The sequence below is a fragment of the Nycticebus coucang genome, chromosome 8 (genome assembly GCF_027406575.1).
Source record: "Nycticebus coucang isolate mNycCou1 chromosome 8, mNycCou1.pri, whole genome shotgun sequence".
In the NCBI taxonomy this organism is placed as follows: domain Eukaryota; kingdom Metazoa; phylum Chordata; class Mammalia; order Primates; family Lorisidae; genus Nycticebus; species Nycticebus coucang.
The window spans coordinates 127435749-127463562 of record NC_069787.1 but is presented as its reverse complement, the minus strand read 5'-3'; the positions used below and the strand labels follow the sequence as shown (position 1 = coordinate 127463562).

The 27814-nt window shown below is 44.1% G+C and overlaps 1 protein-coding gene across 2 annotated transcripts in view; it reads right to left on the bottom strand.

Moving 5' to 3' along the window:
• The window catches only part of PPM1L (protein phosphatase, Mg2+/Mn2+ dependent 1L), a 316224-nt gene that overhangs the window by 6695 nt on the left and 281715 nt on the right, over positions 1–27814 (bottom strand). For both annotated transcript variants that reach the window (XM_053599806.1, XM_053599807.1), the window contains exon 3: positions 2376–2537. In XM_053599806.1, the coding sequence (XP_053455781.1) occupies positions 2376–2537 (162 nt within the window). The remainder of the gene's footprint in view (positions 1–2375; positions 2538–27814) is intronic.

The following is a 27814-nucleotide window of genomic DNA, read 5'->3' as shown; positions in this document are numbered from 1 at the left end:
TGGGCAGGAATGTAGGATAACATTCCAGAAAGTATGGACCAGGGGGCCAGGGCACAGGTTCTGGGTCACACCAGCCTGGGTTTCAGTTCTGGTCTCACATTCACTAGCTGTGTGTTGGGCACGTGGGCCTCTTTGAGGTTCTGGTTTATTGACTGTTATCGGCCTCATACGACAGGTAAAGAGAAAGCGTGTAATGCACTGGGCTGGGGTCCTAGCATGAGTGAGCACACAGTGAACACAGCTGATGTGGTTCCTATCGGAAAGCCTGTAAGGGCTGGAGGCAGAGAAGCTGCGTGTATTTGGCCCGGACTGGCTGGAGCTTATTGTTACACTAAGCAGAAAGGAGAAATAGGTCCTGAAAGGAAGGCTGTGTCAGAGAAAACCAATCCTTGTTCCTTAAGCCCTGCTGTAAATAATGCCCTTGACCGAATTACATAGAAGAACAGAGCAGGTTAGAGTAACCTCCTTGGAAATGGTGTCTAAATTTGCTTTTATAAAGAATCACTGTAGGGTGGGGGTGAGGAGGTGGGTTGGCAGAGAAGGGTGAGAGGATAAAATGGCCATGACCTTTTGGAAGACACAGCTGAATGCTGCGAGGACATTTCCAGGTAGACCGTGTACACACCCCCTTGCTGTGCCTAGGCCAGAGTTGGCTGACTGTATCTTAACTCCTCACACAGGACCCTTACGGGGACAGGACGCCCAAAGTGAGGAAGCCAGAGTGTTTTGGTCATTCTGCCTGGAGCTCAGCAAGCTCAACAGATGCTCCTAAAGCATCGTTAGTTCCCACCCATCGACAGGAAACCTGACTAAGGTTTCATTAAAAATTACTCTGCATCTCAAGCAGTCACTGAAGCAGGAGGTTATAATAAAATTCAACACATTTTGACTCAATAGCACAGTTTCTTACTGTGAAAACTCAAATGTTGATTAGGTTCATTTAATTCATTCTTTGGACAGAAGCTGACCCGTGGAGTGGCAAGTCGATCTGCAGATTAACCCGGACAGCAGGGGTGCATCCTGGGCAGGGACCAGCACGCATGAGCAGCCTGCCCTCTGCCCACGGCAGCCAGCCTGCTGCCTGGAAAGTCATGAAGGGCTGACATGCCGCAGTTGTCAGTCTGGGGAGTGAGCCCCCCCCACCAATCTAATTACATAAATACAATAATCAGTTGATAACCTTCCTTCAAATCTTTGTCCAAATGTCACCTTACTAAGGACTACAGGGGTCACACTACTTAAAAGTGCAGCTCCCCGACACCCCCTGCCCCTTACCTGCTTATCTCTCTATTTAACTAACTTACTTTTACTTATTTCTTTGTTAACATCTATCTATACCATTTCCTACAGCATAACAGGGAATGTTTCCTAAAGGACATCTTTTTTTTTTTTTTTAATTTCTATTTTTTTTATTTATTTTTTTATTAAATCATAACTGTATACAATGATATGATTATGGGGCATCATACACTCACTTCATAAACCATTTGACACATTTTTATCACAGTGGTTAACATAGCCTTTCCAGCGTTATCTCAGTTACTGTGCCAAAACATTTACATTCTACATTTACCAAGTTTCCCAAATACCCCTGTAATATGCACCACAGGTGTGATCCCACCGATTCCCCTCCCTCTACCCACCCCCCCCCCCCTTTCCCACTTCCCCCTATTGTACCAGAATGTTTATTGCAGCCCAATTCATAATAGCTAAGTCATGGAAAAAGCCCAAGTGCCCATCGATCCACGAATGGATTAATAAATTGTGGTATATGTATACCATGGAATACTATGCAGCCTTAAAGAAAGATGGAGACTTTACCTCTTTCAGGTTTACATGGATGGAGCTGGAACATATTCTTCTTAGTAAAGTATCCCAAGAATGGAAGAAAAAATACCCAATGTACACAGCCCTACTATGAAACTAATTTGGGACTCTCACATGAAAGCTATAACCCAGCTACATCCTAAAGGACATCTTAACTTGAATCCTATGGGGCAAATAATTGTCACCCACTCAACAATGTAAATAGCACTTGCAAAGGCACAGAGAGATAAGAAGGAAGGTTTTTGGGGGTAATGGTTCGTAGTGAGCCCTGGCTGGAGGAAAGCAGGGTATGAAACAAGGTGAGCACCAGGGGCCCAAAGATCTTACTGGCCTTTAAACTGGAAAGGGAATTTTTGGACCTTTCAGAGTCTTTGGCCATGAATAAGGGCAGATTCAGCACAAAGTCAAGTCTTAGCTACCTCACCAGCAGCCTCTGGGTTGACCTAATCACTGGGCACCAAGCATTTTATCCTTCAGGAAATCCCTAAGTGAGACTCCTCGCCCCGTGCAAGACGGCAGACATTCCTTGGAGGTGTTCACAAGCTCACCAGCTCTTTTTATCCTCTTTCGCTCCTTTAGTTGGTAAGGCTTGTGGTCATGAGACAAAGGAATGGCATTCCCGTCTTTGTCACATAGGACCCCTCTTGAGTCACCCACGTTGGCCACAGTGAGGTCTTTATCTGACAGTAGAGCGATCAAACACGTCGTGCCTGCAAAACAGAAGAGAGAGTCAATGTGGGGGCTCAGCAACGCACTGAAGGTTGGTTGCTTCTTATGGTTACTGGATTCTTCAGTCATTAAAACTGCTCCTGCTGGGTGAGAATTGGACTCCAGCCCTGCTGGGAATGATGGCCGTTTACTTCAACAGCACTGATCAAATCTGACAGTCAATTTCCTTAACCACGTTAGAGTGTCACTAAAATAGGATAGGATAACATTTCATTTTCCTAAATCATTTTGTCTCTGCTATTCTTAATTTAAATGCATATCATATTTAAAAGGATTAGGAGAGAATCCAAATCAGTTTGAAGCCCCAAACAAGTGATCCACATTTTAAACTTCTCAATGGTGTAGAGTTTCTGTGAGTCCCAGTTGCAAGTGGGGAGGATGGAGTGGGGCCCTCAACTGGATTAACAAACATGGGGATTAGAGGGTAGGCTCAACTGGATTAACAAACTTGGGGATTAGAGGGTAGGCAACAATTTTTTTTTTTTTTTTTGAGACAGGGTCTTGCTGTGTTGCCCACGCTAGTTCACAGCAGTCTCAGACTCCTGGCCTTAATCGATCCTCTTGCCTCAGCTCCAAATAGCTGAGACCAGAGTTGCATGCCACCACGCCAAGCTAATTTTTTAATTTTTTGTAGAGACAAGGTATCTATATGTTGCCCTGTCTGGTGTCAAACTCTTGCCTCAAATGATCTTCTAAACTTGGCCTCCGCAAGTTCTGGGATTATAGGCATGAGTCAGTCACCACACCCTGGCAGGCAGCAGAATCTTATGGACCAACGTGGATAGGTGGGAGAGAATCAGAGGAATGAAGGGGAGGAATGAGGGAGGTGGGGAGAAGTGTAAGATGATGCCCTGTACCTAATGGGAGAAACTGGGCACCCCACGGACCAGGACTCAGGGAATGTCTGCTGGGAGCGTCTAGAAAAAACTTTCTCACTAATAGACCACAGAGCAGGAACCGGCCCACGTGTCCCCAGCACCGTGGCAGCACCTTGCAGCTATGAGGCTTTGTGCCTCAGGGTCAAGGCAATGTGTGGAGGACGTGAAGAGCAGGAGGCCCCGAGGACAGCGGGGAGCTGCTGAACCAGCCTGGAACTGCTCTGTCCTCGTTCTGGTTCTGCGAGACAGCATCTGTCCTGTGTGAGGCTTTTTAAGTTGAACCTATTTTTTTTGTTTTTATATTCTTTAATGCTTTTTCTTAACAATTTATTAAATCATAACCATGTACACTAATGCATTTATGGGGTACAATGTGCTGATTTTATATACAATTTGGAATGCTTACATCAAACTGGTTAATGCAGCCTTCACCTTAATTATTGTGTTAAGACATTTATACTCTACTCTTAATAGATTTGACATGTACCCTTACAATATGCACATAGATGAGGTCCCACCAAGTACCCTCCTCCCCTCCCCCTCCTCCTCCCTCCTTCATCCTGGGCTAGAGTTTTATCTTTCACATGGAAGTGTGGGTGATTATATATTGGTTTCATAATAGTACTGAGTACATTGGATGCTTTTTTCCCATTCTTGAAATACTTTACTAAGAAGAATGTGTTCCAGCTCCATCCTAAATGAGGGAGGGGCTTCTAGTCCAACAAGGGGCTTGCTGTTGAGAGATTTAGAGTCATCTCTTTGCTATATAGTCATCCTTTGGTATCTGCTAGGGCCTGGCCCCAGTCCCCTCTGAGGATGCCAAAACCTTCGGATGCTCAAGTCCTTAATATAAAATGGCACAGTATTTGCATATAACTTATGCATATCTTCCTATATACTTTATTTTTTATTTATTTATTCATTTTTTTGAGACACAAGAATAGCTCATGGCTCACAGCAACCTTAAACTGTTGGGCATAAACGATCCTTTTGCCTTAGTCTCCCAAATAGCTGGGACTATAGGCACCCCCCACAATGCCCAACTATTTCTTTTAGGGACGAGGTCTCGCTTTTACTCCTAGGCTCAAGCAATCCACTCACCTAAGCCTCCCAGACTGCTGGGATTACAGGCATGAGCCCCCATGCCTGGGCCTTCCTGTATACTTTAAATCATCTCTAGATTACTCACAGTACCTAATACAACATAAATTTATATAAATAGCTGTTACATTGTATTGTTTTTATTTGTACTTTTTATTGTCAGATTATTTTTATTGCTCTTCCTTGTGAATACTGGCTATTTTTAATCTGAGATTGTCTCAAAAACAAATAAACAAAAAGTCTCACTCAGCCCTCGGTAGAGTGCTATGGGGGTCACAGCTCACAGCAACCTCAAACTCTTGGGCTTAAGTGATTCTTAAGCCTCCCAAGTAGCTGGGACTATAGGAACCCGCCACAACGCCTGGCTGTTTTTTTGTTGTTGCAGTTGTCATATGTTGTTTAGCAGGCCTGGGCTGAGTTTGGACCTGCCTGCCCCAGTCTGTGTGGCCGGCACCCTAACCACTGAGCTACAGGCGCTGAGCCAAATCTGGGATTGTTTGAATCCAAGCATTTGGAACCCATGGATATGGAGAGGTGGCTCTACATGCTCTTGGATATGTTTAAAATTTATGACATACCTTTGCCAAGAATATAATCCCATTATTTCTGTGGGTAAATTAAAATCTACCTCACGGTGCAGACTTCAGAGAAGTACTGGGGTTAGTAGATAGAACCCTAGACCCAGTGGGTGAGCCCCGGATGACAGCACGAGAATGGCCACAAGTGTTCTGGGTTACTGTAATGTCCCCATTCCCCTCTCTCCATCCTTGGTGGAGCCAATGCGGGTCTGGAGAAATATGTGTCGAAAGCAGAGCACCTGCGGCAAGGGTGGGGGTGGGGGTCCCAGGAAGGATCTGAAACAAACCAGGACACCATCAGCAACCTACTCTCTTTTTGGGCTTTGCGGTTTTAGCCCAGGGTGGTGAGAGACAGCTTATGCTCCAATCTCACTTGGCGGAAGAAACAGCCTCTTGTCATGAAACACCACAAAAACATTGTGGCCAAGAGAAAATGTGCAAAATCACCTTTGCTTTCGTATGCAGGAGACAAAACACCTGGAAGATTCCGGCAACCTCTGCTTTTTGAGGGAAAAGATTAACTGCATCATAGTAGCATTTGTCAAAAATACTAGGTTCTGGTAATACTACGTAACTCTGATCCTCAGGATGTTTCTACATTAAAGCTTAATCTAGACAAGAACTTAATTGAGATCTTAGAAGTTTAACTTAATAAGCCTACCTCAGAGATTGAAAACAAAAAACAAACACCTCTGAAAGTGACCTCACACTGATCAGACTTTACCATCCAAGCCGAGTGAGGTCCAGACAGTTCCTTGATTTTCAAGCCTCAGAACATGGCACCATGATTCATTCAGTTGTTGGAGCCAGAGTCGTCATTGGCTTTTCTCTTCTCCTGGTTCCTGACTTCCAGTCCATCACGGAATCGGGTGACTCTTAACCTCTAAAACACACCATGAGCCCTTCCTGTGCTCCTGCTCTCACTGCAGTGACTCTAGTCCAGCCGTTGTCATTCCAGCCAGTGGGCAGCTGCAGTAGTCTGCGTGAGGACAGTGGTGGCAGGTGCTGAGTGACACGGCCCCACCTGGGCTGCCCAGTGTCCTGTCATCCCACTCTTCCCCTTGACCAAGGCCTTTTTTTTATCTTTGGGCCTTTGTACTCGCTGTTCCCTCTCCCTGGTGTGTTTCCCTGTCCTCGACCCTGGTTGACTAATCCATATGGTGACATTTTAGTTCTAGTGTGACATCTTCAGAGAGTCCTTCTCTCACAGGAGTCGTATCTTCTCTTTAGCTCCTGTTGCCCTTACAAGATGGCTCTGCAGATATCTTGCTAACTTGCTTAAACTATTTATTTAGCATCACTCTTCCCCTGTAGAATATAAACTTTACAAGGGTAGGGATGTTACTGCTTGTTTTCCCTACTATAATGCTGACGTCTAGATTATCATGAGCACTCAATATTTGCTAAATAAACAAATTAACAGATAAATGAGTAAACAATCACACATAACGCTCTGACCTGCTATATGCTGAGCTCCTGATGTCTTTCTCCACCAGGTAAACCTAGGTCAGCACTCACTGAACACCTGTCCAGCTGTAGCCATGCAGACAGCTATTCCATCATACCAAAATACACGCTGATCAAAACGTGATGGCTGTCCTCTACCTATATAACATGTGCTCACACTCACAGCCCAGGTATGTGCCAAGTTCTTCCCTCCACTCTAGACTCCTGGTCTACACGGGTGGGGTCTCCATCCTCACCACACCTCTTAAAGCCATAGCGCCTCCTGAAGCACTAAAGGGACACCACGGTGGTGATTACCTGAACCAGCTGTGTCTGCTTCTGAACTCGATTTGTACTTCAGCAAAATGGGCCCATTTTTGTTGGCCTGATGATTCTAGTTTTCCTTAGGGAAAATATACAAATGCAAATAATTCATCAGTACACTTCTCTAAACTAACATTCTCCCCTCTGATATAATTTATGGGAAGCAGACAAAGTAAAGGTTTACAAAAAAAGCTACTTTAGATTGATCTAAATATTCTGGTTGGATAATATTGGGCACTTCATTCATTGAACAAATTGAGCTTGAGAAAACATGTAAATTCTAATGAAGATTCAGTAACTTAGGGTTTCATTTCTTTTTACTTATTTATTTGGAGACAGAGTCTCACTCTGTCACCTGGCTAGAGTGCCTTGGCTTCACCCTAGCTCACAGCAACCTCCAACTCCTGGGCTCAATCCTCCTGCCTCAGCCTCTTGAGTAGCTGGGTCTACAGGTGCCTGCCATAACAGCTGGCTAATATTTCTATTTTAGTAGCAATGGGGTCTTTCTTTGTTCAAGCTGGTCTCAAACCTCCTGAGCTCAAATAGTCCCCTTACCTTGGCCTCCCAGAGTGCTAGGATTACAGCGACTGTGCCCAGCCTCAGGCATCTTTTAAACCCCTAGTTTCTATTTTCTCAGTTAAATTCATGAAACAGTAGTAATAAAATTTTGTTCAGTACCATGAACTCCACTAACACCCGCAGCTGAATTCTAAAGATACTCAGTAAGGAGGACAGGTATTACTGCTCCCTTTAAGCAGACGAAGAAAATGGGGCTCAGAAAGCCCAAGTGTCTTACACTGATGACCCGGCTCAATGCACATGTTCAGGATGACTAAATGGCTGAAAAACCTGAGACTCCAGTATTATTATCTTCATAATAACAATGACGATAGACTCTACTGCTTTAGCATTTTATTTACATTCTGTAACCAACCTCTTTGGAACTCAAACACAAGAGGCTTGGATTAGTTATCCTCCAGGCCTCCTTTAGCTGGAATAGTCTGCAGAACTTGAACTGGAATTGCAAATTCTGATGACTTCCCAAAAGCAGGTCAGATGTAAAAAAAAAAAAAAGTACATATATATATATATTGGCCTCTTGGAGTAGCTTTACCTTGCTCCTTTTGATAGGAACGTGGGCTCTAAGATACTTTTCTACTCTAAGAAAGGGCTAATACAATGGTAAGTAAAAAGTGACACTAGATTTCAGTGTTGGGGCTACAGAAGAGAATGGTAAGGCTTACGGCAAAGTGGACAACACTGCCAAGGGGACAATGGTGGCATGTGGGGTGACGCAGATCCATTATGAACAGATCTCAGATTTTTCAAGGGAAGTTATTTTTATGTCAACTCTCCTAATTTTTTAAATACTGGAAACTTCTATTTTAAAAAATAGTGCAAGCCAAGCGAAAGGCAACTGTGAGTCAAATCTGGGCGAGCAATGGTGACCACCCTGTGCTCTTGAGCTTTCTAAACTGACTCTTCCCAGCGCACTTTGTATAGCAGTAGCCCAACAGTGAAACCTGACACTTGTGGTCTGCCCTGAGGTGTTTTCTTACCTATTTCTGAAAACTCTTCAGACAGGGAGGGAGGAATTATCTCTTCTACTTTACAAATGCACCAGGTGAGTGAAGGGGTCTTAGGTATTTGTTAAGGCGGTGTGGTGGAGGATGGCACACCTCCAAAGGAGGAGGGTGACAACAGAGACCTGGGTTCTGCCACTGAGGGTCATGTCTGCAGGTCACGTGTAATTCCATGTCCATGCCTTGTTTATGAATCTTTGACCCATTAGACTGCAAGTCCCTTTTAGGCCCGAGGAAACGCTGTAATCATGGCTGTATTCTTACCATGGGGCCTCATGAAGGGGCTGATGACCGGGATGAGGGTGAGGGAAATGGGGGTGCTTCTCAATTTATACCAATTACTAGTTGTGCTTTTCTACCATTTACAGACACTCTCACCTGGTCAATATATATGCTTTATTTTAAAAAATATTAACAGGGCTAGCCAGGTGATGAGATTTTCACCCTTTTTGTTTTCTTCTTTATAATTTTCTGTATTGAGATGAATTTAATGGTATTTAAAACTATACTTTAGGGCGGCACCTGTGGCTCAAGGAGTAGGGCACCAGTCCCATATGCCGTAGGTGGCGGGTTCAAACCCAGCCCCGGCCAAAAAAAAAAAGTTTGTAAAACTATACTTTATTCACAATATTTCAGCAGCATATTTATTGCATAAAGCAAAGTATACAAGATATAAAACAGAAAAATAAGAACAATCTTAGCTACAGAGAGTAAGATGATAGATACAGACAGGAAGACGCTCAGAGGGTCAGGGGTGGCGACTCATCCCTGCACTTGTGAGGCTGAGGTGGGAAGATTGCCAGAGGGCAGGAGTTTGAGACTAGCCTGGGCAGCATAGTGAGACCCTGTCTCTACAAAAAATTAAAATATTAGCTGGGCACGGTAGTACATGCCCATAGTCCCAGCTAATCATGAGGCTGAGGCAGGAGAATAGCTTAAGGTGGGAGTTTGAGGCTGCAGCCAGCTATGATCATGCCACTGCACTCCAGCCCGGATGACAGAGCAATACCCTGTCTCAAAAGGAAAAAGAAAGGTTCAGCAGAATAGCAGTGACAGTAATGACAATAGCACTCCTGACAGTCTGAGTTCAGAGTCAGATTCAAGCATCAGTGACCATCAGTGTCTCAGTGACAGACAAGTGAGTCACAGCTGCCTCTCGGCTCCCCCCGCACTGCCCCACTCCATCCCCAGCCAGTCCCACCGAATCCCTCTGCTCCAAGGGAACCCTCTGCCCTGGGTGCCAGTCAAGACCCTCACTCCCTACCCCACCTTTCTATAGGTAAATGATTTAAAAATTGGAGTCATGACAATCCTTATTTTATAAAACCTTTTCTTAAGTAAGCGACGTCACATTCATTTGTCGTTGGGGTGGGGGCAGGAAGCTGGAGCGTCCGTGGACACGCGCCACACAAGTGCGGATGGCTCAGGCTAACAGTAATTCCCTTCTGTGACAAAGGGAGAAGAAGGGAAGTTGACATTTTTGTTCTTTAGGAAAGACAGCAAGAAATTGGGGAGGGAAAGGATGCGAGAGGTAAGGAGGGAGAAGAGAAGGGAGGAGACAGGTGGAGCCACGTGTGTCACGCACAGCAAGGACTTCAGTGACAGCGTTTCCATCAGCCAAAGGCTGATGCTTTATGGCGCGCAGGAAAGTCAACACATTTATAGGACGAGGAGAGATGAAACAAGTGCACCTTGTGAAGGTTTGACAATGAATGTTAGCTCAGTAACAGGATTCCAGGGCCCACTTGACATCAAGACCCCATAACTGACAGAAACCGCATTGGTTGAACATGTTGGAAGAAGAGCAGGTGATACGAGCACCAAGCAGGAGTGACGGGCACTGTCTGCAGCGGCCTGCAGCCCCGCCCCGGTCAGCATCGTGATCAGCCACGTCCCGAAACACAAAGCAAATACCTGGAGGCTCTCAGGTAAGACACCCCGGCCCCCGGCCCTGCCACACAGTCTGTCGTCTGCCAAAGTTCTCACCTGCTTAGAGATTTTCATCAGGTTTCTCCTAATAATTAATGCTGTGCAGAGACAGACCTGTCAGGGATGACAGCTCATCTGGAAGACTACAGGAAGTTCCCCTCTTCCCTTCTGTACTCCTGGTCTCTCGTCCACTGCCTGTATCCTGGCCACCCCTGCTGTAATTCTCTGGGAGGCGGCCCTCTCAGAGTCACATTGCTGTGGGTGGCTGGCCCAGAGCACTGTCACCTGCCTCAGAAGTCAAACTCTGCAGGAGGCTATCAAATCAATGCCGATGATTTCAGATCACCACTCAATGGCTGTGCTGTGATGAGTCTTGTAGTGATGAGCGTGAATGTTATTTTATGTTGAGAGAGGCCTGATGGGAAGTGATTGGGAAGAGGGGTATCTGCGGAAGGATGCCATGGGTGGTGTGAGAGGGCTGCCCTAGCTGGGCATCCCTGCGTGCCAGGCTACACACTCGATCCCGGGGCATTATCTTTAATCCCAATAGCCATGAGGTGCTGTTATTATCCCCATTTTACAGATGACAAAACTGAGATTCAGTGATTAGCCCAAGGTTACTCAGCTAGCGAGGGAAGCCTCCAGTCTATTGCCAGAATGCTGCTTTTAACCTCAAGGCAGGCCATTGCTACCCCACATTTAATGCTCGGTCAAACCAGGAAAAGGTATCTCTTCCTCAAGACACTTAGCTGCCATCTCCAAATGGGCAATCCCCACAGTGTGAAGAGGGCCTTCTGGAGCTATGTAGTCCAACAGGCATCATCCAGGGAGCCCTGCTCGTAGGCTGGGTGCTTGCCCCACCGACCTCATGAAGAACGAAACCGCATACAGGGTCCACAACGAAGAGGTTCAGCAGAACACCACACTGGGAATTTTCTGCGTCACAGGGCACTGGCCTGAAGGGTGAGACACAGACAACCCCACATCTGAGGCCGAAGGACACTCCCACATGTGAGGACATATGGAAGCTTCTTGCAGCAAGACCTCAAGCACTAGGCTGGCAACCCCCGTCTGTGGGCTCCCAAACAGAGGAGGCCAGGACAGGACACACCCAGATATGCAGGCAGGCTCATGTAAGAGCCCCAGACTGGGCATGACTGGAGGTCCCCCACGTGGCACTTCCTTGGGTCTTCCTTTGCAACCAAAGCCACCTCAGCTTCCCCCATCGCATGCTGAAGAGCAGGGTGGCAGGAATAACATTTTGCGAAAAACAGGTCTATGACAAATAGGAATTTTCTGTTCCTCTCTGAGGGTTTTGCACAGGCAAGCACATGAGCTACTGAGTTTGACATTGGCTGAATGGGAAGCAGCCAATTGGTGATAAATTCTATTAGTTTAAACCCTAGTGCCAGATTGTTTAACTCAAGGTTTAGGTATACTTGGGCTATTCCCCAGAAAACAGTCATTAATAAGATGACTGGAAGAAATGAGAAATAGTGCCGACATATTAGAAAGATCTTTCCCAGAAATGAGGTGTGTCCTCCTAAATAGGAAACACGATCTCTAGTAAGGGAGGTGGGGTCATAATTCAGGCTTTCAGAATCTGATGGAGCTTTCATTTAATTTTCACACCTCACCATAGTTAAAGTATAGATGTGTCATCTGCTTCTCAGGAAAACCATTTGAAAATTGAAATGTTTTTCAACCTCACATTTCACCTGCTGTAATAATGTTTATTTCACACTTGGGGGAGGCCTGGGGACCCTTCTGGTCCTTCTTCAGTTAAGTATGAAAATGTTAAAGACAGCCGCTGTTTGTTAACCCTATTGCGTTCATTGGGGAGTCTCAGAAAACCCCGTGGGTCCTCTTGCTGCAAGAAACATCCTGTCCACTCTGTGGACACAAATTTTATGAAGCACAAGCAAGCAGAAAACCCTGTGATACTCACTAGCATACTTTCCACAACTGCTGCTGGCATGTAGCTCAGATTACGGCACGCGGCTAAAATTAATTTATAGTGACATAACCACAACCTGAATTCCAAGTCTGGTATCTTTGAATGGTAAATAAAACTAATTCCACAGTTGCTTTGATTCTTCCTGCATAAGCCAGAGATGCGCTGGCTGTGTTTTTCATCTCCTTATGTTACTTGAGGATTCTTCAGTGAGGTGTCTCACTTCTCACTAGGGCTCCCAGCCAGGAAGTACCATCTCTGCTTCTCTGAGGATGCTGCAGGAATGGGGTAAAACAAGAACGTCTGGAATGGAGCTTTATTAAAAGGGGCTTTTGCCTTTTAATACAAGGGAAAGAAAAGAAAGGCAGAGAGAGGAAAAGGGGAGAGTGGCCTGGATACAAGAGGCACCGCCCAAGTCACTTGGTGCTTAAAAGAGAATGAGACTTTTTGACCTTTTAGTTCAAATAAAAACAAACCTGGCCTTTGAGGTTATTAAGTTATCCTTATTTAAGTGACGACATAGTTATAAATCTACTTACACGTACACATGTTGGTGGGCTGATATTGGGAGATATTAATTGAAGTTCCCATCCCTTCACGTGTATGAGACACCCCCCCCCCCTTCCTTCAGCCTGAGGTCTTCACTGTCCTAGGGAAGATTAGGATTGCTCTGGTGGGAATGCAAAGAGAAATAGTTCTGCTTAGTTCTGAGTTTCAGAGAGACTGTAGAAAACTCCCAAAGACACAATATTCCCAAGAGAAAAAAATTTGAGTATCTACCAGCCAAGATTCTGGGCATATGAAAATGGAGCCAAAAGCAAGTTTTCCTCCCGATGACCCTCTCCTTCCTGCACTGCCTGACCAGTACAGCTGGCCAGGCAGGAGGTGGCACTGAGGAAAGTGAGAGGGAGTCTTTGATGTAGAGATTTCCAAGAGTTATACGGAGCTCAAAGGATAGAAGGCTTACACCCTGGTTTCCAGGACACAGCCCAAGAAATCACAAACCATTTCCCAAGTGTGGAGAAGCAACGGCTGAACGAGAAGCTAACTTGGACATTCCAGTGTGGAGAGGGAGGACTGCTGGGCTCCTGAGAGACAAATGGCAACTCTCAGGAGTTTCAGAACACAAATGAGTGGGCTCTCCATGGAGACCTGGGTCACCCTGCAGATGCCAGGACAATAACAAAAGCCTGACACTTAGATTGCCCCTGGAAGGAAGGAGGACAAAAACCAACTCGATGTGGCATTTATACAACAGAACCCAAGAAAATGAGCAAATCATGAAATATGCCTGGAAATGAATGAAACAAGATTTTAGCATTAAGTCCAGTTGGACTCAAAAGCTAAGTTACATTCAGTTCTAGAGAGATAAGTTCCTTTCTGCACATTTATTTTGTAGCTGTGCAACGTGTTTGTATGTGTGTGATATCTCATCTCTACTGCTCATTACACATCTCGGACTAGAAATTTTAGGAAACTCAGGTTTTAAAATGTAAGTTAAAATTTGGATAACCAAATAGTAGCCACAATGTTGGATAACCAAATCTGACTTCTCTGACCAGACGTATAATTGAGTTAGTTCACACAGACCTATAATTGAAGAATTCCAGCTGGAAAGAAAAATAGTTTCCAAAGCCAAGTTTGTCCCTGTGAATCACACCCGCGGCAGGTTCCGTAGATACACATACATCATGTCCCGACACTCTCTCCATCCAAACAGAACACAGTCACTTATAAGCCCATTTAAGGGACAAAATAAAGACTGTGTAATTGTATTTAGAATAAATAAATCTCAATAGATGTTTTGGCCAATTTGATCCAATAATCATGAATTGTCCAGCTTGTTCTGAGCTCAGTGGATTGTGAAACTGACTTTAAGGCTAAGTATCTAGAAGGCTGTTGCCCCACTGATCTCAGAAAGGCCTGAATTTAGTCCCAACTGGACACTTACCCAAAAACCGTATCCTTTCTATACATCTGTAACTATGACAACACCACTATATTTCTTATGAAGATGGCCCTCTTTCTTCCTCATGCCTCTATCTCCTGTACGTAATAAAATGGGACTAGATGCATGTGTGTGTGTGTATACACTGACTAAAGCTCTATGCTCCTTGCTCTCTCATTTGGTGCCTACTGTGTACAAAGCACTAGGCTTGATGCTAGAGCAATAAAAATGAATGAAACAAGATTTCTTTCATTCACTCCTTACCCACTGGGGTGCTTACCGTGTAACACCAAACTAAAACTAAATAGACACTTAGAATCCAGCATGGAAATGTTGTCACAGTGCTACAAGGACCTCAGCCCAGGCGGAGGAGAGGGATTTGAAGGGTACAAATTCAGGATAGCTAAGAGGAAGTGAGACCCTGTCTTGAAGATGTAACAGGGTAAGGAATTCACATAGCCTCATACTATTCCTGGTACAAAGGAGGTAAAGAATCTGTAGAAAACTGAATGAAAGGAAGTGCTTTCTAGAAAGGATTTCTTTATATTTTACTTTCAAAAACAAAGAATAGAACAAACACTTGTGTATGCTTTTTAATCCAATAATGCCAATTCTTAGATTTTATCTTAAGGCTTTATGTACAAGGATTGACCTCATAGAATTATTTAAAACAGCAAACCATAAAAATAGCCAAAAGTAGTAGATATAGGATGATAAAATGCATTAGGAAATGTCCAGAGTCAAGCATTAGAAGCACATTAAATATATCATCACAGGAAGGTGCCCGTGATATGTTAAGTGAAAAATAAAAAACTACATAAAAAATTTAAAAAACATATTACCACTTTTACTTGATGAACTGTAAATTATTCCCATTTCATTTGCTTAGATATTTTATATAGGCATATAAATATATGCAAAAATATTAGAAGGAAACAAAAAAAATTGGTTTCTAAAGTTGACTTCTAAAAATTAAAATTTTCTGAAGTTTTTCAAATTTTCTACATATGATTCATTTATAGAAATTACTTCACTCTGGCTGGGCACAACGGCTCACACCTGTAATCCTAGCACTCTGGGAAGCTCAGTTGAGTGGATTGCCTGAGCTCAGGAGTTCGAGACCAGCCTGAGCCACAGCAAGACCCCATGTCTAAAACTAACCAGGCGTTGTGGTGGGCACCTGTAGTTCCAGTTACTCAGGAGGCTGAACCAAGAGGATCGCTTGAGCCCAAGAGTTTGAGGTTGCTGTGAGCTATGACACCATGACACTGTACCTAGAGTGACAGAGTGAGACCGTCTCAAAATAAATAAATAAAAATTTTTTAAAAGGTTTTTTTTTTCTTTTTACCAAATTCAGTGCTTTTTACTTTTGTGTTCCTTGGTGTTAGTCACTTTTTCTTTGCTACTGAGGGTCTTCTGCAATGGTCTACGAGGACTTGACTGGATTTTTTGTTTAGTTGTTTGATTGTTCTCACTGGACCAGCCTGTCATTTCCGGGAAGGACTGTAGCTATGCACGTGAAGTACTGATAAACCCACTGTCTCCTGCGGTGGCCAACCTAGTTCCTGGGAAGGAAGGACAGTGTCAGGAGGAGCTGGGAAGACCAGGCCCCGGAGTCATCGTGGGGAGGCTCAGAAAGGTCTGAGTTACCCGACACCAAACTGCTGTGACACCACAGTACCACGAGGTTAGATGCTGCTGCCGGGAAGGGCAGCGAAAGTGGCAGAAGGCAGCTAGGCGAGGCTGATTATGAAACACTTGCTGGACAGGAAATCTTGACCAGGAGAGCCAATTCCAGAACAGGTGGTGAGTCTCTTCCTGTCATGGGCAATTGCAGAGGAGATATCCCGTTTCAGGGGCTCAGGCTGATGTCGGGTGGGTGGTGAGGAGGAGGAGGAGTTACAGGACGCCAGAATCTCAAACCAAATGTCAAGTCACAACAGAAAATGTTATTAACTAAACAACTCCAATGGGACAGACACTCCACGTGCACAGCTGACCTTATCTAGTTTTACGAGAATCCTGCAAGACAAATACAATTATTACTATTACCCCGCCCCATCGCTCATTCTACGGTACAGAACCAGCAGCTGGCCAAGGTCATATAGCTTCGGAGTAGAAGAGCTGGATTCTGAACCCAGGTCTCACACCACAAATCAGGCTTTTAAATTCTTCTACAGGGTACCCTCAAGAGCGCGGTGGGGGCGGCAGGCAGTTTGGGAGACAATAGTTTTCTTAAGGATTTGTTACCATTTATGCAGGCTGAGCATCCTGAATCCGAAAATCCAAAATCTGAAATGGTCTAGTGAGCATTTCCTTTGAGCATTCTGTCAGTGCTCAAAAACTGTGGAGGTGGGTGCATTTCAGATTTCAGATCTGTGATGCTCAGGTCACCTGTGTATGCATCTACTAAAAAATAACACAGGACACTACACAAACCAGTGTTGAAAGAAACATTTTGCACAGTATACAAATGCTGTATACAGTATTTTTTAATTCATGGCTGAGCTGAAAGATAAGCACGTGATTTTCTTGGCGGCCAGAAGTGACAAAGGCAGTGAAAAGCCTACCAAGAGACTGAGGGTGAGAAGCTGGAAACCCACCAGACACACCCTCGCCCAGCTCCCCAAGACCACGTCACCAAGGAAGGGGGTCTCAGGGTATGCAGGATGCAGTGTTCCAGAGCATCACAGAGAGGACTGGACAGTCTGCAGAGTCTGCAGAGTGATATCAGATCCTCCTTCCATAGACCCTGAAGGACAGGACTGATTTCATTTATCAAGTGAGGCGGCAGCTCAGGGACTAAGGAGCCACTTCAAGATGGCTGGCTGGTTTGGACCAGAACCAGGACTTAGCTGCACCTAGGCTGCTCAGTTCAGCACTCTGGGTACCACCCCAGATTTAGGCCACATGCCAGGCTGCTAACTTGCACCTCTGCTAAATAAGACTTAAACACTCATATTTTCCATGTGTGAAAGTTGCAGGCCCTAATGGCTACGTAAGGCACGAGCGACGTGAATATAACTGACAGAGAAGCTCACCCAGCAAGGAGATTCTATAATTGAACAAGGAAGACCATTCTCTAAGGTCAAATCCCACAGGGACTGTGGGAGGTAGTTTTTTTTTTTTTTTTTTTTGAGACAGAGTCTCATTATGTTGCCCTTGGTAGAATGTTGTGGCATCACAGCTCACAGCAACCTCAGACTCCTAGGCTCAAGCGATTCTCTTGCCTCAGCCTCCCAAGTAGCTGGGACTACAGGCACCTGCCACAATGCCCGGCTATTTTTTCTTGCAGTTGTCATTGTTGTTTATCTGGCCCAGGTTGGGTTTGAACCCGCCAGTCCTGGTGTATGTTGCTGACACCATAACCACTGAGCTACGGGTCCTGCGCCAGGAGGCAGCTTTTCACTGAAAAGTAAGAGCATGTAAAGGGGCACGGCCCCCGTTTATCTAAACTCTGCCCCTGGACACCCGAAGTCTCTCTGGCTGACTACTGAGAAATGAAGCCTCACTGCCCTTGTGGGCCCACCCTAGGTTGAACTGGCTTCTAGGAGGTAGTTTTCTTTCATTTGTCACAAGTGTGTCTTCTAGGCAAATGTAACAGTCAACCTCTGACTTGAATAGCAAATTAGTATTTTTAAACATTAAGTAGGATTCATGTAATTATATTTTATTTATTTTTGTTTGTGTGTGTTTTTAGTAATGGGGTCTCACCATATTGCTCAGGTGGGTTGTTAACTCTTGGGCTCAAAAGATCCTCAGACTTCAGCCTCCCAAGTAGCTGGGACTCCAGGCACTCATCACTGTGCCTAGCTATACCTGAATTTTGTTCAGGGCTCCACCTTGGAAAATGTGCTGCTCTTTTTTGCTTATTGAGAGCCTTGAATAAGCAACAAGTTTTTGAGAACGTCTCTCACACTGAGGCAGTTCAGGCCTACAGAAGGGGAAAAACTGCCAGGTGGCAGGGATCTGGGGAGGGCAGGCACCTCAGCATGGGGGTTCCCTGAGTTGCTCTGGCTTCGAATAGCCCCTGATGGAGCTATGAACCCCAGGCTGGGTATGCACCTGCTGGGCTTCCTGCTCTGGGCACACAAGATTCTGGCTGAGCTTATGAATGAGGTTTACATAGTTCACATTCGCCAGCTAGCCCAGAGGCTGAATGAGTTACCGTTCATTCAGCAGGCAGCTAATAGCACTTCCTACTATGCCAGGAATTGTGGTAGGTGCTGGGGCCTCAAGCAACAGAAGATACAGTGCCCAGATGAGGAACTCCTGGGCACCAACAAGAAGAGAAAGGAAAAACAATTCTATTATGGTTGAAGTTGAGAGAGGCAAGGACAGAAACCAGCTGCAGTGGTGTGAGGAGGGGCTGTTTGAGCTGAGTTTTGATAAATAGGAGTTAGCCAGGCGCCGCTGGTGGGGAGGAAGGCTTGGATTGTGAGCATGTGTGTGTGTGTACAGGTGTAGTGAAGGTGGGGGTGTAGGGAGCTGAATAAAATGAATGAACGAGAAGGGATTTTTTTTTTCCTCTTTCACACGAAAGATTTTTAAAATATTTTTTTGGAAATGATGATTTGTTCACTTAACATTGAGTCCAAATATATGTGAAAGCTCAATGTGGAAATCACTGACATTAGGAAATGTCAAAGCTTTTAAACATTACCAAGTTACAAATGTGAACAGGGAGCCACACACCATTTACGAAATTACAATTAGAAAGAAAACATGAAAAAGAAGGTCCTAGTCTGATTTTAGAATGTTCACAAATCATCCATATGGAATTTTCTGTGATTACCCAATTAATAGTAAGGGTTTTGACCATGTGCTATGGTGCCCGATTATAGCACTGTGGACTTTAAATTACTGTACTTGGTTTTTTCTTACTCTATTTTCAGTTCACATGTTTAACCTTATGGAGAGTTAGGGGCCATATTGCTGTTACTTGCTTGCAAATTTAAACTAATATGCAGAGTTCCTGGCCTTCACAATCTTAAATTAAGAAAACATGTTGTATTAGTCTCCTGCTACTGGGGCTAAATGACTTCCAGCTGAGGAGTTCATAAGTGGTGGGGGATGTCTTACACTGCTTACAAATTAAAATCTCTTAGGCCAGAATGATCAAACTATGTATTATACTTAAAATTGTAATTAAGAAATGATGAGGGGTCACTCCTTGAAGAAGAAAGCAAAGATTATCCAGAAAAGAAAGAATTCACTAAGCATTAGCAATTGGCCAGCTAAGAGTTTTCAAACCACTTGGTAAATGTGGAATATAAATGTCTTGGCACAGTAACTGAGAGAATGCCAGGAAGGCTATGTTAACCAGTGTGATGAAAGTGTGTCAAATGGTCTGTGAAGCTAGTGAATGATGTCCAATGATCATATCAATGTACACAGCTATGATTTAATAAAAAAAAGAAAAAATAAGAGTTTTCAAACCATAGTCATGAACCATAGCAAATTCTTGTGGCCTTAGGGCAGATAAGTGGAATAACCCTTCTCAGGCCCAAACTGGGTAGATTTATACAGAGTTTCCCAAGGGGGATATGTTGCCTGAGATAGGATCACCTGTGGAAGCCAAACTTCAAAGGTCCAAAGAATCAGATTGTACCATTTATATTGCAATTTATTTGATTGTTGATCAGCGTATGGGGAGGGAGTGGTTCATTCCTTTCTACCCAAGTTTGCCAAGTGGCAGAAGTTATTTTTTATAATTTAAAATATGACAAAGTATAAGTTTCATAAAATTCTAAGAGGAATTGAATCTTGAGGTTCCAATACTAAAATAGCTTCAGATAAAAAAACCATAAACCTCCTCCCCACTGCTCCACCATTCAGTCACCCTACTTTCTAACAGGCCAGAGTACCAAGAACCATAATCATTATTCTATCAGGAGAGTCCTCAGGACTGTCTCATCCTTAACTGGTGAAAGGCAGAACCACTGAAAAAATGGAGGGATGTTCACACGATTTCCAGCCTAATCGTGTGAGAGTAAAGGACTAGATTGTAATGTGCACCAAGGTGTCCCGACAAGGCAGAATAGAAAAGGTGTCAGAATGGGACCAAATTTGCTTTCTGAAAGAAAAAAATCAATTATGCCTATGTGGAAGCTATAATAAACTCTCTGCTGTAAAAAAAAAAAAATTTTTTTTTTTTGAGACAGAGTCTCATTCTGTCACCCTCAGGAGAGTGCCCAATGTGGTGTCACAGCTCACAGCAACCTCCAACTCTTGGGCTTAAGAGATTCTCTTGCCTCAGCCTCCCAAGTAGCTGGGACTGCAGGTGCCCACCACAACCCCTGACTATTTTTTTGTTGAGTTCCCATTGTTGTTTGGCAGGCCCAGGCTGGGTTCAAACCCACCAGCCTCGGTGTATGTGGCCGGCACCCCAGTCACTGAACTATAGGTGCCGAGCCTCTGCTGTAAGTTTGTATGAGGCAATGACTCACTCTTGTGCAGAAGTGGATACAAAATAGATTCATTTATCATCAATGCAGCTTAAGACAACAAGCATTTATTATCTCACATAGTTTCATAGTTTCTGAGGACCAGACTCCTGAGCAGGTTGGGTAGTTGTGCCTCAGATCTTATGAGGTTTCAGCCAAGCTATCAGTCACCTCGAAGGCTCAGGTCGGGGAGGGGACACTTCCAAACTCATTCACAGGGGTTTTCACTATTCTTCAGCACATGGGTCTTCCCACTGGCTGTCCAAGTGTCATCACACGTGGCAGGATGACATGGCTCCACCAAAGCAAGAGATTCCAGAGACAAAGAGGGAGCGACAGAGAACACCCAAGTCAGAAGCCACAGTCTTTTTATAACCTCACATCAGAAGGATCATCCCATTCTGCTGTATTCACTCACTGCAAGGGAGTTACTAAGTTTAGCCCAAGGAGAGAGGACTGAAGTTCCACTTCTTGAAGGGAGAAGAATCAAAATATTTATGGACATACCTTTAAAACCACATTCATGGTTATCATAGAGTCAGATAATAAAAATGTGGGCTAGCAAAATACAAATCAGACTATCAAAAGTCTTGTTAATAAAGGATTTTTGCTTTGAATACTTACCTCATTTAGTATTGAAAAATAAAGCACCAATCCTCATCAGATCAAGAAATCTAGTAAATGGGATTTCATGGAAGTCACTTATATTCTTGGCAGGAGAAATGGACTTGCCAAATATTCTTTTAGCCTTGATGGGAATCCTTTAATATCATGGTTCTCTCCACTCTTGAATTTGAAGAATTAAATGCTAACAGAATGCCCGGCCTGGTAACCACAGGTTGATAATGACTAGCAAAGGGACAAAAGGTAACATTTGAAAGGAGAAGACAAAAAACAGGTAAACAAGCACTCTGTGACAAAAACTCCTCCACGGCCCTGCAGGGTCCTGAATGGCTCCTGGTCTGGCGTAACAATCAAACTCTATCACTATTAATATACAATTTACCAGTTGCTGAAGGAAAAACAAGTGACATTTATTAAGCATCTATCCTTTACCAAGCATTGTTCTAAGTGCCTTATACCCACGCACATAATCCTCACACCAATCTACCGTTTCCCCGAAAATAAGACAGTGAGTATTTTAAGGTGTGCTTCCAAAGATGCGCTAGGTCTTATTTTCAGGGGACGTAGGTATCTTTCCTGTAAGTAGGTCTTATTTTTGGAGGATGTCTTATTTTCGGGGAAACAGGGTATTACTCTCTCTCTCTAAATCTCACAGATGGATGAACTTACTTAGAGTAATTTGCCCAAGATCACATGGGTACTAGGAAGAGAAGTTGGGATTCGAACCTAAACACTCTGGCTAGAAGGTCCATGCTATTAACTTCTAGAGGGCCTGATCTTCATCTGTATTTACCCTCAAATCCTTAGGTTATGGTTTTTACTTATATCACTATTCCACATAAATACTTACAATGAGCCATTTCCCCAAAGGTAAACAACTTAGCAATAAACACAAGTCAAGCCAGTATAACACATACAAAAGGATGATCAGGAAAAAAACCGTTATTGCCCCACACCAACTGGGTTAATTAATGTTGCTCCTAAAGATTTTTAAATTTAAGATAAAATAGGTCAAAGCAGGTTCTGATCACGTTCTCTGAGTCATAGCTTGGTGTGGACTTGCTGGTGTACTGTTTCCCCTGTGTTTCTAAGGTTTCTGGTGATGAAAATAACATCTGCTGGCTGAACTAACCGTGACCTTCCCTATACTGTGCTGCAAACTGAAATGCACTGCCAAAAAGACATAATGGATTCAAACCTCAAAAATGTCCTGAGGATAGTTAAACCGGCTTTTCCAACTTGGGCCTGGCAGAACGAAGGGTGGCGAGAAGCAGGGCAGTTCTGCCGTCAACATTCACAAGAGCACCCACTGAGTGGGCTTCAAGAAGCGTGCCTCTCAGCAATTTAAAGAGGCCCGAAGATTTGCCAGGAAGATGATGGGAACTTCAGATGTGCTCATGGCTACCAGGCTCCACAAACGAAGCCGTGTGGGCCAAAGGACTAAGGAATGTCCTACAGTGTATGCACGTGCCGTTGTCCAGAAAACATCACGAGAATGAAGATTAACCAAACAAGCGCGATACTTTGGTTCCCTATGTACCTGTTACACTTTCAAAAATCTAAAACATCTACAGACAGTCAATGTGGATGAGAACTGCTAGTGATTGTCAGATACATCAAATAAAGTTATAAAACCACACAAAAAACGATAGCAAAACCATCTGTTAGGAATGTCCATGAATGGGGAAAACTGGAGCAACTTGTACAGTCACTTTAACTCTGCTCTTCCTGGCAAAAACTGCTATTTACCATCATACATGTCCTGATTTTATTTGTTGAAAAGTAAAGCAATCATTTTGACTTGAGATTACGTTTAGCCTTGTCCTTCCTCTCCTACTTATGTCATTTTAATCTTGTGTCCCCTATTTTTTTTTTCCTATGCAGGAAATACATTTCTTTTTCTTATTTTTTAATTGATGCATTATAGAGGCACTTAGATTCAGGGTAAGTGTGATAATTTAATACATTCACATAATTGGTAAAGATCAAATCAGTGAATTTGGGATCTCCATCATCTTAAATATTTGTCTTTTCTTTATGCTAGAGCCATCCAAATTCTTCTATTTTGAAATGCACAATATGTTATTGTAAACCAGTCACCCTACTCACCCAACAAGAGGGAGGTCTTACTTCCTCTTTCAAGCTATGTATCTGTACAAATTTAACCAACTCCTCTTCCTCCCCACTGCATCCTATTCCTTTTACTCGTTCTTTCAGCTAGTATTAATATTGCTACATCAATAATGAAGAGAAATAAATATCTTGCCTTCAAATGATAAGCAACAAGCCTTCAGCACTTCTGATGACTGTTGAAACTACTTTCAGAGACTTAAAAGCAACAGCTACTTCTCTCAAAATTAGCTCTTTTCTCTATGGCCGAGGGGCCCTGCACCTCGTAAACCATGAAATAAAAAGTCCTCATGTTTCACATCACATCTTGAGAGCTTCCTGCCTTGTTCACCACTTCCTTTTGTCTGGGTTACTCGCCTAGTCAACAAGCAGACGCAGCTCAGGCAAAACTGTGAGATGGGCCACTCGTCTCTCCAAGGAGACATCTCCTCCTGGGTGTGACCTTGTCCCTGAGCACTTTAAGACTTTTCTGTCTACGGAGGCAGTCTGCTCCTGTTTCTTATAAGCATTACTCCAGGCCTCCCACCTCTACACGACCCCTGACCCCTCCCATCACCTCCCCACCCCCACACCCTCATTAGGATTCTTTGTGCCTGGGTTTGAGGATCCTACATGTTAGGAGAACACCAAACATGATAGCAACTTCACCTACTCACACAAGGTCAGGAAAGGTCATATGCTAGTGGGAGATATGTATTTCAGGAAGGAAGTCCCTGTTCTTCTCAAAGGGTATCAGGTAGGTGATGACTAATTCCATTATGTGTAAGACTAGCCTTTGAAATACATATATATGTGTGTGTGTGTGTGTATATATATACATATATAATTTTTTTTTTTTTAAAGACAGAGCCTCACTCTGTTGTCCTGGGTAGAGTGTACAGGCATCATCTGAGCTCACTGCAACTACAAACTCAAGTGATCCTCCTGCTTCTACTCCCCTAGTATTGGGACTACAGGTGCCTGCCACAAGGCCCAGGTAACTGTTCTATGTTTAGTAGAAAGGGGGTCTCGCTTTTGCTCAGGCTGGTCTGGAATTCCTAAGCTCAAGAGATCCTCCTGCCTTAGCGTCCCAGAATGCTAGGATTACAGGCATCAGCACTGTGCCTGGCCCTTATATTTTTGAGTCTCTTTGAGTGTTCACAAATTACTCAGCGCTGACCTATGGCAAGCCAAGATGAAAGTAGAATCTTTCTTTGAAATACTGCTATACCCAACTCTAATCGGACAGAATGGAGGCAATTTCACTGCTGCCACTTATGGGGAAAGCAGGTGGCTCTAACTGTTTGGCTAAATCTCTTTAGCTCTTTGATACCATTACAGAGTACTTTTAAAATTTGGTCTCTTGTGTTCAAAATTAAAGTGGACTAGGAGAAAATATAAGGTGAGAAAGAGGGGAAAAGGGGCACACTCTGGTAGACTGTATTCTTTCTTTCCTATTTTTTCTGTGGATAACTACAGAGGAAGATGCTACTATCCACTCTCCTTGCCCTATTTCATACTGGTGGCCCCTGTAGAATGCTGTTTGGAAATAGCATCATTAGCAGGTGAGCGAAGTTATCTGAACCCTCCTCAAAGGCTGCCACCCGTTCAAGATGCACAGTGCGTGGCTGCCATCCATAAGGACAGGGAGAGCTGTTCTGTCCGAGTACATGATGGAAAGAATGGAGCTTTGGAGTCAGGTAATCCACCTTCAAAGTCCAGCCAAATGCCCTCAGGTGAATGGTCTAACCCTACTGGTGTCAGCCATAGGTGTTGCTCAGTGATTGTTCTCTGTGGTTTTCTTTCAAGGTGAATGGAATCAGCATAACATCCAAGGCCAGCTTGCACCTGCAGTATTTTCCTTAACTTTCGGCCTTAATTGCCCCGACTTCTTGTCTTATCAAATAGACAGAGGACATCTGATTCTTCCAGCATTTGCTACTTCTTAGAAATGTAATTTTCTGACCTGACTTACCACTGGAAGGCAACTCACCAGTCATCTAAAGCCTGAGGCACAGCTTATCAAGGAAGGAATAAAACAGAATGAGGGTGAACCATCATTCTGAGCCCCCGTTCAGGAGAGGCAGTCGCAGCAGTGTTTGGGACCAAGCCTACTTTTCAATTTCTTCCTCCTTTTCTTCTCTTGATTAGAGGTCTTCTCTGACATCCCATTCCTTTTCTAAGGTCTAGTGGATTACACCAAAGGAAGGACCTCTGAAAATCTTTGTCTCCCTAGCGGGCGGGAGTCTCTGTAGCTTGTGTTGTGATTGGAATACAGTAAGTACGTTAGGGACCTGCCTTAATTCCTTAGTTCATAGAACCTAGGATTTCAATGGGTGGAACGTAGGAAAAGAGACACGTGGCTTTGAAAAACACATTTGGAAGCAAAAGCAATGGAAGCCTGGGCCCATCTAGAAGTCTGACTCAAACTGGGGGTCCTCTAAATGACAAAACATCCGAATTCCCACTTTGACGTCTCTTGATCATAGAGGTGACTCTAACTGTGCCAGAAGGAGCTGCTATTTTAGTTCTTTTTTTGTATTTTTTTTTTGTTTGTTTGTTTGTTTTGGCTGGGGCTGGGTTTGAACCTGCCACCTCCAGCATATGGGACCGGCGCCCTACTCCTTGAGCCACAGGCGCTGCCTGCTATTTTAGTTCTTGAGGGTGCTATTGTTACTGGGCCAACGAATCCTTCCACCTTCCACTCCAGCCAATCAATGGAGAAGTGGATGAGATATCAACAATTACACTTTTTTTCCTGAAACAGAGTCTCACTATCTTGCCGTTGGTAGAGTGCTGTGGCATCACAGCTCACAGCAACCCCGAACTCTTGGGCTTAAGCAATTCTCTTGCCTCAGCCTCCCAAGTAGCTGGGAATACAGGTGCCCGCCACAACACCTGGCTTTGTTGTTATTTTCATTGTTCTTTTTTTTAGCAGGCCCAGGCCAAGCTTGAACCCACCAGCTCTGGTGCATGTGGCTGAAGTTCTAACCACTGAGCTATGGGTGCCGAGCCAACAATTCCACTTTTATTTATAGAAAGACCAACAATTCCCAGGAACAATAAAAATATTTCCTCAAACAGCTGTTCTGCTCTCCTGTTTCTCTTTGTTACTTTTATATTCTCACAGTAAAAGTGAGTATCAGCAATGTTATTATCATAGTACACTCTAAACAGACTCTTCTTTATAGGTTACATTATACAATACCCCCTATCTTGGAGTAGTTATATCTTCAAAATATCTCTACCAGAGACTACATTTGTAGTTAGTCAGTACTTTGGGTCTGGAGTTGGGGTGGGGGAGGAAGGGACCACAGGTATCAGTTTGGAGCCATCAGAGGAACAGGTGTGCTGCTGTCCCACAGAGGCCACGCAGGCCAGTGCCAGGCAGCTGACCTAAGGCTTGGTAATAACACCCCATGATCCTCCCAGAACACAGGAGGTTTGGGAGTTGCTGCCATAATGCCCTGTCCCCAGTCTCTTATCCTCCTGGGAGGCTGCCCTGACACCATGGTCCTCGGAGCATCTGATCTCTTAACTTGATCTATGACAGAAGGCCTTGTATGTGAATAAACAACTCCAGATGCGGCACGTGGGCTCAACTGGCCCCACCGGATTAGTGCGTTGTATTTAATGGCTATTTAGAATAACAGTGGCTGCCATCTCTACAAAAAAATACCGGAGACTGGGTAATTTATAAATGACAGAAAAATATTTCAGTCATGGAAGCTGTTAAGTCTAAGACCCACGCCCTGGCAGGTTCAGTATCTGGTGAGCTGGTGTTTGCTAATGGCATCCCTGCATGCTGGAAAGGGCAAAAGGGGGAATCCCTTCAACCTCTTATAAAATCACTAGTCCCGTTCTTACTCAAACCTCCTCTTAGGGTTACACACTGATGATTAAGTTTCCACAAATGAATCTGCAGGAGACACAATCTGACCACCGCAGTGTGGAACTGGGAAATGATGGGAGTGGTTACTGTAAACTAGAAAACAGTAAGATTTTGTCTTGACAGGCATGAGACAGCTCAAAGTCTTCTCCAATGGCATTCGTAAGTATGAGGCCAAATTTTACTCAAGTTTCCATAGACCAGCTTGGGCTTTTTTTTTTGCATGGTTTCCAGAAATTGTGAGGAGACCGAAGGGTAGATGGGAAGGCCGTCCTGATACTAGGAATATAATCAAGTCACATCATTTTACAAGACAGCCTTTGAGGCAGAGGGATTGGAGCTTGTTCTCTTTTGGTTCCTCCTGCCGTCACCACTCTATGTTCCAGCAAAATAGCAAGGAAGGGAGAGAGTCCATGGGGGTGTGTATATTAAAGCTGACAGCAGAAGGA